Raw genomic sequence first — 13,359 nt, 5'->3', positions numbered from 1 at the left:
AGAGATTAAAAGATCATGAGAAAGTGTCATGTTGCCTTCGAGAAAATGTAACGGGAGACTTTCTCAGTTAGCTACGAACAACAATCATTACGTCTCTTGAATCATGTTAGTATTAAAGACCAGTTCTAATATGGGAATTTCTTCTATCTCACATATACATAACCTTTTTTGTATTAGTTAATTTCTGTTCTCTGAATTTTTGCAAGTGCTTTCTGAACTTTCTATTTAAAAAACTGATAATATTATGGGGCTTAAAAAAAAGTGGAGTGTCAAGAACTGTGTTCATTATAGAAACTAAGCAAGAGATAACAGCCAAGGTAAAGAATGGGCAGAAGATGTCTGATATTATAGAGATGACTTTAACAGATCTACAGTAGATACAATCTTAGCTAAGAAAGATATAATCAAAAAGAATCAAGCAGATAAAAAAGTAATGAAAATTGCATCTGAGAAACAAAGATGTGCCATCCATAAAAAATTGAAGAAAGTGCTTTTAGTTTGTTATTAAATGTAAATAAACATAGTAAGAAAATATATAATTTTTTATTTATTTTTTGGGGTCTCCAGGATGAATTAATCAAATTCCCACAAAAATCTATGGTAAATTGATAATCAGTTAAGAAATAATTTGGATAGTAAACATATTCTTGGAATGGATTATGTTCGTTAACCAATCACCCACTGTTTTCTTACACCAAGGCAACCAAACTAAAGTGAAGACTTTTAGTTTTGTAAAATTGTAAAGCACAATGGAACCTAAAGAATTGCATGCTAGTAGTAGATCAAAAGGAAAAATTTGGGACTATTTTAATTATGATGTTACTATGAGAAACTCAAAATGTATTATTCCAATTTCAAAAATTTTAAAAACACCATACTTTTTTATTTTGATACATAAAATTCTATTACTTTTAGTGATGAAATGCAAAGATTTACAATAAATTTGTTTTTATATCAACAAACATAACAGTATTTATTTTATATTTTAGTTTTGAATTATTTTCTTTTTCAGTTAACACATTTCTTACAGCAAATTCAGGTGTATTTCTTATTTTAAGAAAATTCACAACAGAAAAAACAAACTACTTCTATCAGTTTATTTAACATCTTCAGGATTACTATCATATAACAACTATAAAATCAATTATTCAATTATACTCACAAAATTTAACATATGATATAACTCAGTAGCCTTCCAACTTTTGTGCTTGCATACACTTCTATCAGTAACAATAAATATACCATATTTACTCAAATGTAAGATGCACTGTTTTCAAGTTTTAGTATCTCTAAAAATAGAATGTGTTTTAGATTCAACATAGCATATCATAATTAGTGACCTGTACTGTCATGCCTCTTATTTCATTGTCATTAATTCCATTTTGTCATTTTAATGATTTTATTAGACCAATAATCATAATACTAAATATTTAAGAGGTCAACTTAGCTGAATATTTGTATTATTAGATTGATCTCATTAGTCTATTAAAATCATAAGTACTGGACAAAAATCCCAAGAATCCCAAAAAAATTGTGCAGTCTTCTTTCTGTTACATTTTTGATGCTTCAAACAGCACTGAGAATGATTGCATGTGGGAAGATGTAAACATCAAATCTAGTATTGATTTATAAGAGTGCAATACAAAATGTGAAGAGGTTTCCTACTTTAATACCATGGAAGATAATATTCAATGGCGTCCTAGGAGGAAAAATCAACATTCTGGAAAGAGAAAGGATAAGTTATTTTATAAATTACACTATAAACTTATTGATTGGTGTTGGTAACATATATATAGTGCACAAACATTTTTGGGCTCCTCCAGAATCCTGCTCCAGGTGAATCCCACTGTTTCGTTAATTGAACACAATTTCAAACATAAAACATCGAATGTTCATTAAATAATGAATAACATCCAATGTCCATTAAAAAACAAACAAATTTTAAACAAACAGAAGTTGGAACACCTGCCTTAACATTACAAAAAATATAGAACAAAATGTCATGCATCAGTATGTGAATGCGCAAGAGGTCCTACAACAGGGTTGTCCAACTTTTTTTCTTAATGGACCAAATTAGAAAGTTAGGTATATTCAGCAGGCCACAAGGGTAATTAATATAAATACAGTGGGTAATCGGTTAATGAACATAATACATTCCAAGACTTTGTTCTTTATCTGAATAGTTCATTAACCGATTATCGATTTACCATAGGTTTTTATGGGAATTTGATTAATTTGTTCCGGAGACTCCAAAAAGTGAAAAATAAATATTTTTTTACTATGTTTATTTATATATAATAGTAAAAATGTGTCGATTGCTTTTTTTTCTTCAAGATTTTTTGGAAGTAATTAATAGTATTGTAATTGTAGAGATCCCCAATCTCATTAACACTATTCTGGTTTGCATGCCACTTGGATGATCGTTGTTCTTACATTCTCCCACTTCTTCAAAAGACCTTTAGTAGCAGATGTCAACCTTCTTCTTTTTCAAAATAAAACACATCTCGCTGAATTTCTTGGTATTCTTCATTTGAGAGTTCTTGGAGTTCTTCTTTTGTCAGATCAGTTTCAAGTTTTATTATGAGCCCTAAAATGCTTTTTATTTCTCAGATGTGATTTTCATTATTCCATTAGTAGCTTGAGACTTCTTGATATATCTTTCATAGCTAAGACTGTGCCTACTGTAGACCTGTTCAAGCCATACTGCCTAGCAACATTAGACATCTTGAACACACTTTCTTCCTTGGCTATTATCTCTTACTTGGTTTCTACAGTGAGCATAGTCCTTGACACTCCTCTTTTTAGGCTCCATAATATTATAGAGTTTCTTTTTTAAATAAAAAGTTCAGAAAAGCACTAAAAAAAATTCAGAGAACAGAAATCAAATAGCCCACAAAAAATTATTTAAATGCAAGGCCCGGATGAAATTCAAAATTTGGTATTAAAATGTTAACAAATATCCAATGGGACAGTTAAACTTTCACCTTTCGTAAATAAACCCGATGCAAAACTTAACAATTACCTGTCCGACAGTCTCGTGAAGACTATAAAAAATTATTTGTCAGAAAGGTAAACAAAAAGTTGGAATTACAAGGAAGAGTTTCAAAATTCAGAGGGATACTATCCGATTGGTATTGGGTTGAGCATCGATGTTGACATCTCCCATGGAGATTTTTTTCGAAAGGTTTGAATTGTTATCTGAAGACAAGGGAAAATCAATCAGTATTCGTTATTTTCCGTCGCTTATTTTTATGTTTGTTCAGTAAAGTGTTTGTTATCCAAACATGTGTTCCGATCATAAAAATCTTTTGCGAAAGTGTTCGTTATCCAATTTGTTTGCTATCCGAACTGTTCGTTAACCGATCACCCACTGTATACCCTTTTAAAAAGTTCAAAATATGAATATCGAATTTTAATAACAATATATATGTTATGAACAAAGTGATTAATACGGGCATTGTAATAAATTTCAATAATTTATCAAATTGACCGGTCATTATGAATACTGCTACCACCTAGTCGAGCAAAGTGATAATAATACATTGAGGAGTGATCATCTGACATACATTAGCCAATCAGAACTTACATCTTACTTGTGCATGCGTATTGCATTTAGTACCGAATTTTAAATTTATGTGACCAGTAGTTAATCTTTCTTCTTTGATAAAAGTAACGATCATGGAGGAACCATTAAGTGATATGAATAATCACTTCAACAACCGATTAAAAGAGTTAATAGCAGAAAAAGGTGACAACAATCAAATTTTTACAAAATCAGCATATTTGTCAATGATACAAAAAATGAAAAAGTCAAAAATGAAAGTTACTTCTAAGTTAACACCAAGTTAAACACCGAGTTAAAGAGATAAGAGAGCTGTCCGTTTGTGGTTATGGACTTTGCCCTATTTGGAAATGGAAAGAAGAAGAAAGCAAGAGGTCAAAGTGTGAAAAGAAAGGGTAATAGTAAAGTTTGAAAGGAAGGCATGGGAGGCCCCATGGGTGCCTGTATCACTTTTATTAAAATAAAACCAGAAGATTACAATATGTTTACAAATATGTTAGGTAGTTGACATAGAATACAAACTTTGAAGACTTGTGACAATTACAAAGCAGCAGGAAGCAGTTACTTCTAAGTTACCAGAAGTATATCAGCGTTTACGTAGATATGACGTTGCATCTATCGGAAATTTAGAAAAATTAATTATGCCTGTAAAAGAAGGTAATGCGATTAAATATTATGTTCACACAGAAGAAATATTTCAGATATTGCACGATGCCCATATTGCTATTGGACATGGTGATAGAAACCGTATGGAAAAAGAATTAAGTACGAAATATAAAAATATTACAAGGGAGATGATCCTAATTTATTTGAACTTGTGTGAAATCTGTCAAAAAAAAAAAATGTTCCTAAGAAAGGCTTGGTAGTTAAACCAGTTTTATGTAATAAAATGAACTCGAGATGTCAGGTCGATCTTATAGATATGCAGTTGCAAGATGATGAGGAATATAAATTTATACTCGTGTATCAAGACCATCTAATTAAATTTGTTCAACTACTACCATTAAAAACCAAAAGGGCTGAAGAAGTAGCATATGTTCTTTTAGACATTTTTACAATTTTCGATGCACTGAGTATTCTACAAAGCGATAATGGCAGAGAATTCACCAATAATATCATCAAAGAATTGTGGTCCAATATCTGGTCTGAGTTAAAAATGGTGCATGGAAAGCCCAGGCACTCACAAAGTCAGGGTTCAGTAGAAAGATGTAATCAAGACGTAGAAAATATCTTTACTTCTTGGTTGGAAACTAACAATACTAACAAATGGTCGGAAGGATTATGTTTTGTACAACTTGATGAAAAATCAAGCACATCATACTGGTATAAACTGCAGCCCCTATAAGGCCATGTTTGGAGCAAAGTTAAAAGTTGGACTAAAGAATTTTATATCCAACGAATCGTTGATCAACGTTAATACGGAAGAGGATCTAGAGAGACTTTTTAAAACTATCGACGAAGTAAGTCAAAGTTGCTCAAACTATGAAAGTCCAGGAACCATCCAAGAAAACATTATGAAAGATTATTTGATAATGCCACCCTTACATAGCAATATAACTGATGAAGTTCAAAGATCTACATCATCTTCACATAAAAAAAAATCTAAACCAGGATGTTATTAGTATTACAGAATTGGTGAATGAAGAAGAAACAATCCAAACAATTGATCCAAAAAATATAAGAAAAAATAAGAAGTGTGTCTAAAACAAGGGCTTTGTTTAATCTTAAAAAGCAAGCAGAAAAAATTATTAATACATCAAATTCCAAATACACAGCAGCTAATGTTGGTGATACAGTAAGGATTCGTGTACCTGATGTAGATCGAGACCGCAGTGATGGAAAAAATATTTTAGGTGTCGTTGTTGCGATTAAAGATAAAAACCTTTACAAACTGGGTACCAAATATGGCATATTAATCTATTATATTCCAGAAACCAATTTACTGTTTGTAAAGAAAACTTCATTTCTGTTGGAGATGTACCAGGTGCAGAAATCTCGCTTAGAGAATGTGCAAGAATGTCATCAATTTCTGAAGGCCACAACTATAGTTGATACTGCTGAAAAATTGGTTGAAAATCTAATAGATGCAAATGCTACCAAAGAAAAAATATTATGTAATTCCAAATGTCATGAAAACCTTAATTGCTCAAATAAATAAACTAAAAAACATTTAATTTTTTATATAATTTATACCAAAAATTGTTAATAATACTTTTCGTTAATATTAGTTTAATTAATATAGTTAATAGTACTTTGATATAATTTATAAAAAATAAATATTTCTAAATGAAATAAGTGGAGTTTTTTTTAAACCAAATTTAAAATTCTGTACTAAACACCATACGCACATGCAATTCAGAGTGCAGATTGGCTAGCGTATGTCAGATGATCACTCCTCAACTTATTATTATCACTTTGCCTGACTAGGTGATAGCAGTATTCATAATGACCGGTTAATTTGATAAATTAATCAATATTTATCATACTGCCTGCCCTATTGGGTCATTATGAATAATGCCTGATTAATCACTTTGTCCATAACATATATATAATTACAAAAAATACTGTATTGTTGACAGTAAAAATAAAGAAATTATACTTGCACAAAATAAAATAAATTCTATGCTTTTTTTGACATTACTTTTTTTTATAATATTGTTAATATATGCTTTTGTGGTTCTTTTTTTTTAACTCCTTCCACTCTGTGGGCATTAAGACGGCCTCTTACAGCAAGCCCATTAAGGGCTCAGCCAGGCCCACAATGGAGCAGCCGGGTGGTGAGAGATGGGGCTTGACATATCTGGATGGACCATCCCACAAAGACCTGTAAGAACAGTAAAGGAAAGTCTTGCAATGACATAAAAGGGGACATATGCAGAGGTTGCATGTGAACCCCAAAGCTGAAGCGGGAGTCTCCCGTGCCTTTGTCGGAACATGTTCTCCTCATGTATCCAAAGGATGGAAAGGAGAGCAGTGACATGATCCACAATCATATCAGGAAAAACACCAATCCTGCCAAATTAAAGGTAGGGGTGAGGAATGTCCACCAGATAAGAAGGAATGGCGTCCTTATTGAGGTCACATTCCATAGGGACATCCAAGTACTTCAGAAGGAATTGATGGAAAGGAAGGTGCTAAATAAGGCAGTCATCTGTCGATTGCCAAAGAAGCATGTTCCAAGAGTTATAATTTATGATGTCCAAGAGAACATCAGTAAAGACAAACTGGCAGAGATTATCTCTGTCCAAAACAATTTAGGCATGAAGGTCGATGACCTGAAGCTTAGTTTTCCCTTAAAGAGAAAGGGGGCCTCCTCAATTGGGTCTGTGAGGTGATGGCTCCCCTGTTTAAGAGGTTCCTTGAAAGGGGCAAGGTCCATGTTGGGTGGACCAGGAATTGGGTCTGGGAAGTCTTGCCTTGACCCAATGCTACAGGCGCTATGAGTTTGGCCATATTTCCCCCCCATTATAAGGCGGCAAGCCAGACTTCGATGGCGCAAAGAGTGCAAAATGACACTGCTGAAATGCAGCAACTATTGCAAAGCCAACAGTAAGTTTGGTTTGCAGCTGGAAATGGGCCACTCTTGCCTGAGTCCCAGCTGTCCCTCTCACCTGAGGGACTGGCCATAGTCCAGTCTTAAAACCAACTATGGTCAGTAACCAACTGAAGTTGGCCTGAAACAGGAATTAATGGAGCATACAAAAGTAGGCTATAACCTAATGCTCGGATTTCAACTGGGCAGGGCTAACTTAGAGCCCCTCTGCCTATTTAAAATAAATGTGGGAACCCTCGGGTCCCACATTTATTTGCAGCTTGGCAAAGTTAAGCTTCACTCAGTGATTGAGTGTGTTAAACATCTTTAAGCTGTGAAAACTGTATGTAAATGTTAGAGAACTGGACTCAAGACAAGAGCAAGGAAGGCTGGTCCCCACTGGGTAGTACTGCCAGAGCCCAAGCATTCAACTCAGGTTCGATCTTACCTCAATGACTACTGGGTGCCCAACCTTCCTATGATTAAGATACAGTCTCTTTGTACTCTGTAGTGCCATTTGGCAGAGCAGGAGCGAATTACTTAGAGTTGTTACTGTAGATATGAGGAAGGACCACCTCGTGAAAAATTCCTGGGGATTTTTCGAGCTGTCTGGATTCGATCCCGAATTCCCAGAGTGGTAGGCTGCCACCTTGACCGCTTGGTCATCTGGCCGTGGATTTATGGTACTAGTCTTAATTCTAAGAATGTTAGTTAAATGGAAATCACTCAACCTATGTCTTTCAACAGCTTTGATATTCTTCATGCCCAAAAAAATTGTTCACAACAATATGTACAGTACTACTCCACATGCATAACAGTTTTCTAGATAAATTGACAATTTTATCAATTTCATTGAAAGAATGAACTTTATAAAATTCAAGAATGGAATGTTCTCTATGATCAGTTTTCAAAGATTTCCTGCTTTGAAAATCAATGAGTTCTAGATGGTATCCAGCTGCTGCTTTCACATAATTAAATGAAAATGGATCACTAAACAATTTTAATTCAGTTTTTATTTTCTGAAGTCAGAAAATCTCATTGTTAAATCTTTTAACAAAATGTACTATATTTTTCAAAGTTCACAGGAAATTCTTCTTTTCTTTTTAATAAACTCTGAAAATGCACAATTTCACACAACAATTTTATCATTAAAAATAAGGCAAATAATATTATTACAAGTTTCAATTACGAAATATTTTTCTGACCAAAAGATAATGAATTTTCTCTTTTCTTCTGTTCTTGTTTTCTTAGAATTAGATGCCATGATCAAATGCTGGGTTATTAAAAATATAAATTTAAAGTTGATGAAATAATTATGAACATAATTGGGGGTTGAAAATATTTAAATTATTATGTTAGCAAAAGAAATATATAAACTTGTCTGTATTATATACCTATAATTAGTAAAAATGCCGAAATGGCAGGGTCTAATTTATTCTTTATTTCTATAGAGAATAAATTAGCCCTTTCCACTTTGGCATTAGGCCTAGCCTTAAGTCACTAAAAATGGATGAAACTCTTTTGAAAAGAGGGATTATGTGTCTTTTTCATCCACTTGATAAAAGGTACCCATTCTTTATCACTAACAACATCACTTTATTACGAAAATCTTTGAAACTAAAACAATCAAAATGACAGACCACGCCAGCAACTTTTTTGATTGGACAGTTACAAATACAACATCAATTATGTCATTGTCACATCAAAGTGTATCCAGTAAAACAAGAATAATTTTTATGACATACTTTACCAAAATAAATGAAAATAAATCTAAAAAATTGAGGATGCAATGGGCCACATAAAAATATAAAGTGGGTCACAGTGCCACTTTATATTTTTGTAGGACAACAACAAAAACTAAGCACTGGTTTGTATAGGGCCTGCCAAGCTGCCAAGAGAGAAAGCTCCTCCTTATGATTGACATGTGATGTTTATATTTGCTTAAAAAATTTCTAAAGCTTCTAAATATCTAAGCCTTTCTATGTATTGCATTGTTACTAGGATGCTAGTATTTTGTAAGCATGCCTGTATATCTGGATCTACAACTTATAATGACAGGGTTGTAGAGAGCCTTGACTTATGTCAGTGGCAAGCTCTTGCAGCCTCTTATCTACTGGTTTTTTCTGGAGCCTATATACACAAGGTTCCTATTGAATCTCTTGTCTTTCTGAGGAACAGTACACTCCCAGAAGTTTATGGGGATAGGCAGATCCTTCACATTCCTAAGGAGAGTGAAAATTGTGAGACATCTCTTGTATTATTTATGGGCCTTTTTATTTGGCTATTGATTTAAATACCAACCTCAGGAAGGGGTGGAAGGTTACGATGTAACAGTCCTCTCTATCATGGTGGCCATTGTGTAGTGCATTTAGTTTCCAGTGTATCAATGTGGACACATGGATATGACATATCATTGGTGTGTAGGATAGTAGCTAAGGTTGCTTGGCACATGTCAGTCATTCGGGATGAACTATAATTTCATCAAGTTTGATCAAAATCAGTGACTCTAATGTCATGCTGTCCCCTTGTCAGTAAAATATATTTTTGCTTTATTCCACTTACTCCAAAATTCAATTAAGTATGGCTTAGTTGAAATTTGAAAATTTATGTTAAAGAACTAATCTTGTACATAATCGCCAATCTACTCCCAAATTATAAAGAAATTATGCTTTATTGATGCAAATTCTTTAAATATTTAAAGAAATCAGTCCAATAAAACATATTCCTATAATCTGAAGAGAATTATTTATAAGAATTGTCATTAAAAAGCATCTGGAATTCTGATAATAAAGAATTGTAATACGTAATCTATATATTTATTAATTAAATATAATTGATCTAATCGGATTANAATTCAAGAATGGAATGTTCTCTATGATCAGTTTTCAAAGATTTCCTGCTTTGAAAATCAATGAGTTCTAGATGGTATCCAGCTGCTGCTTTCACATAATTAAATGAAAATGGATCACTAAACAATTTTAATTCAGTTTTTATTTTCTGAAGTCAGAAAATCTCATTGTTAAATCTTTTAACAAAATGTACTATATTTTTCAAAGTTCACAGGAAATTCTTCTTTTCTTTTTAATAAACTCTGAAAATGCACAATTTCACACAACAATTTTATCATTAAAAATAAGGCAAATAATATTATTACAAGTTTCAATTACGAAATATTTTTCTGACCAAAAGATAATGAATTTTCTCTTTTCTTCTGTTCTTGTTTTCTTAGAATTAGATGCCATGATCAAATGCTGGGTTATTAAAAATATAAATTTAAAGTTGATGAAATAATTATGAACATAATTGGGGGTTGAAAATATTTAAATTATTATGTTAGCAAAAGAAATATATAAACTTGTCTGTATTATATACCTATAATTAGTAAAAATGCCGAAATGGCAGGGTCTAATTTATTCTTTATTTCTATAGAGAATAAATTAGCCCTTTCCACTTTGGCATTAGGCCTAGCCTTAAGTCACTAAAAATGGATGAAACTCTTTTGAAAAGAGGGATTATGTGTCTTTTTCATCCACTTGATAAAAGGTACCCATTCTTTATCACTAACAACATCACTTTATTACGAAAATCTTTGAAACTAAAACAATCAAAATGACAGACCACGCCAGCAACTTTTTTGATTGGACAGTTACAAATACAACATCAATTATGTCATTGTCACATCAAAGTGTATCCAGTAAAACAAGAATAATTTTTATGACATACTTTACCAAAATAAATGAAAATAAATCTAAAAAATTGAGGATGCAATGGGCCACATAAAAATATAAAGTGGGTCACAGTGCCACTTTATATTTTTGTAGGACAACAACAAAAACTAAGCACTGGTTTGTATAGGGCCTGCCAAGCTGCCAAGAGAGAAAGCTCCTCCTTATGATTGACATGTGATGTTTATATTTGCTTAAAAAATTTCTAAAGCTTCTAAATATCTAAGCCTTTCTATGTATTGCATTGTTACTAGGATGCTAGTATTTTGTAAGCATGCCTGTATATCTGGATCTACAACTTATAATGACAGGGTTGTAGAGAGCCTTGACTTATGTCAGTGGCAAGCTCTTGCAGCCTCTTATCTACTGGTTTTTTCTGGAGCCTATATACACAAGGTTCCTATTGAATCTCTTGTCTTTCTGAGGAACAGTACACTCCCAGAAGTTTATGGGGATAGGCAGATCCTTCACATTCCTAAGGAGAGTGAAAATTGTGAGACATCTCTTGTATTATTTATGGGCCTTTTTATTTGGCTATTGATTTAAATACCAACCTCAGGAAGGGGTGGAAGGTTACGATGTAACAGTCCTCTCTATCATGGTGGCCATTGTGTAGTGCATTTAGTTTCCAGTGTATCAATGTGGACACATGGATATGACATATCATTGGTGTGTAGGATAGTAGCTAAGGTTGCTTGGCACATGTCAGTCATTCGGGATGAACTATAATTTCATCAAGTTTGATCAAAATCAGTGACTCTAATGTCATGCTGTCCCCTTGTCAGTAAAATATATTTTTGCTTTATTCCACTTACTCCAAAATTCAATTAAGTATGGCTTAGTTGAAATTTGAAAATTTATGTTAAAGAACTAATCTTGTACATAATCGCCAATCTACTCCCAAATTATAAAGAAATTATGCTTTATTGATGCAAATTCTTTAAATATTTAAAGAAATCAGTCCAATAAAACATATTCCTATAATCTGAAGAGAATTATTTATAAGAATTGTCATTAAAAAGCATCTGGAATTCTGATAATAAAGAATTGTAATACGTAATCTATATATTTATTAATTAAATATAATTGATCTAATCGGATTAATTCCCAATGGAACAGTTAACAGATCAATGATCATCAGTTTTGAGAAATAATTTCATTACATTCATAAAATTTGTAAACAAATCTGTTTATATATATATATATATGAAACATTAGTTATTCATTTCAGAATACTTTTATAAGATTTAATCTTCAAAACATATCACTGCTTATAAACCTCAAACTTGTTAAAATGAATCCACGTGCGATACACGTGGTTCCGGATCGAGCAATATTTAAATTCTAAAAAAGATATATAAAATTTTTTTTAAAAAAATTAATAACAAATTTACAAAATTTAATATTACCTTTTTACTGTTTTTTTCTTCATTTTCCATCATAGAATTTTTTGACACCATGTAATATAATTTTGCTGTCGTTTGTTATCATTCCCAAACTGATGGAGATGGCGCTAAATTTTTTCCTAAAGCGGAAATTGAACTTAAAATTTTTACTTCATTTTCGAAAACTTTCAGTCGAACATTGAAAATACAGTATTATAAATTTACTTACAAAAATAAATTATAAATCATATTATATCTATCAACATAATTTGTTTATGGTATGATTAAGTATTACTTAGATTTTATGTTATTTTCAACTCTTAGCCCTGTGGGAAGTAAGAGGGCCTCTTTTAGCAAGCCTATTATGGGTTCGCCAGACGGTGAGGGACAGAGCTCGATATATCCGGACGGACCATCCCCGAAAAATTCCTGGGAACTTTTCGACCGCGTTCGGATTCAATCCCGGCTCCCCCAGAGCGGTAGGCTGCTACCTTGAGCGCTAGGCGGCCTGCCGTCATCGTTTCTTCTTTCTACCACTGTTTTATGTGGAATATGCAGCTTCTGAAGGCTCCGAATGAACGATATATTGGACGCATGCATCCGAGTAGGCGGCCGTAGATGGAATAGCCATTCGCGCGCACAGGAAAATAATGCCTTCCGACAGGTATTTTACGGGAAACTGACCCGTACTTAGGCATTAACAAACTCGAAAAACTCTACGAGGCCAACCCGTCCGAGCGTGGATCGACGGGTTGGCCTCGAAATTTTCCAAAATTTACAACTTTTCGGTCACTCTTGTCGAACTGGAAAAATTTCTGTCTTTATTACATCTAATACAGTATTTCGAAGAAATCAGTCCCCACTGTACTCGGCTAGAGATTGGTTCGGTTAAGCTTTTGTTTAAGTAAAATTTCGGCTCTTTCGTCGGGTTTTGTTTACGTCCCCAATTCCCTAATCGCTTAATTATTTAACTACTTTTTAGGTAGAAAAAAGTGGAAACCAGTTACTTTGTACTCGAATATTTGTAGTCTCGGGAAAAAAGTGGAAAGACAAATTTTTATGACAAACGGATACATAAATCGTAAATTTAAGGAAAATAAATTCTAGAGCTTTTTCTGTACCTCGTGCATCTCTCTCATTCATTAAATTTAGTTG

General features: G+C 32.9%; 1 protein-coding gene across 2 annotated transcripts in view; it reads right to left on the bottom strand.

Annotated features, from left to right (window-relative positions):
- LOC111624827 (RNA exonuclease 4-like) overlaps positions 1 to 12,344 on the bottom strand; it is a 47,856-nt gene extending 35,512 nt beyond the window's left edge. The window contains exon 1 of one of the 2 annotated variants that reach the window (XM_023367782.1): positions 12,229 to 12,344. In XM_023367782.1, the coding sequence (XP_023223550.1) occupies positions 12,229 to 12,279 (51 nt within the window). In that variant the 5' untranslated portion in view covers positions 12,280 to 12,344. Of the gene's footprint in view, positions 1 to 12,055; positions 12,106 to 12,228 lie in introns of those variants that run through there. The other variant, XM_023367783.1, reaches the window with a different exon arrangement.
- Between the last annotated feature and the right edge of the window lie 1,015 nt (positions 12,345 to 13,359).

The sequence above is a fragment of the Centruroides sculpturatus genome, unplaced genomic scaffold, assembly GCF_000671375.1.
Source record: "Centruroides sculpturatus isolate CEXI.00-Female unplaced genomic scaffold, Cexi_2.0 scaffold394, whole genome shotgun sequence".
NCBI lineage: Eukaryota > Metazoa > Arthropoda > Arachnida > Scorpiones > Buthidae > Centruroides > Centruroides sculpturatus.
This window is presented reverse-complemented; position numbering and strand designations above follow the sequence as displayed.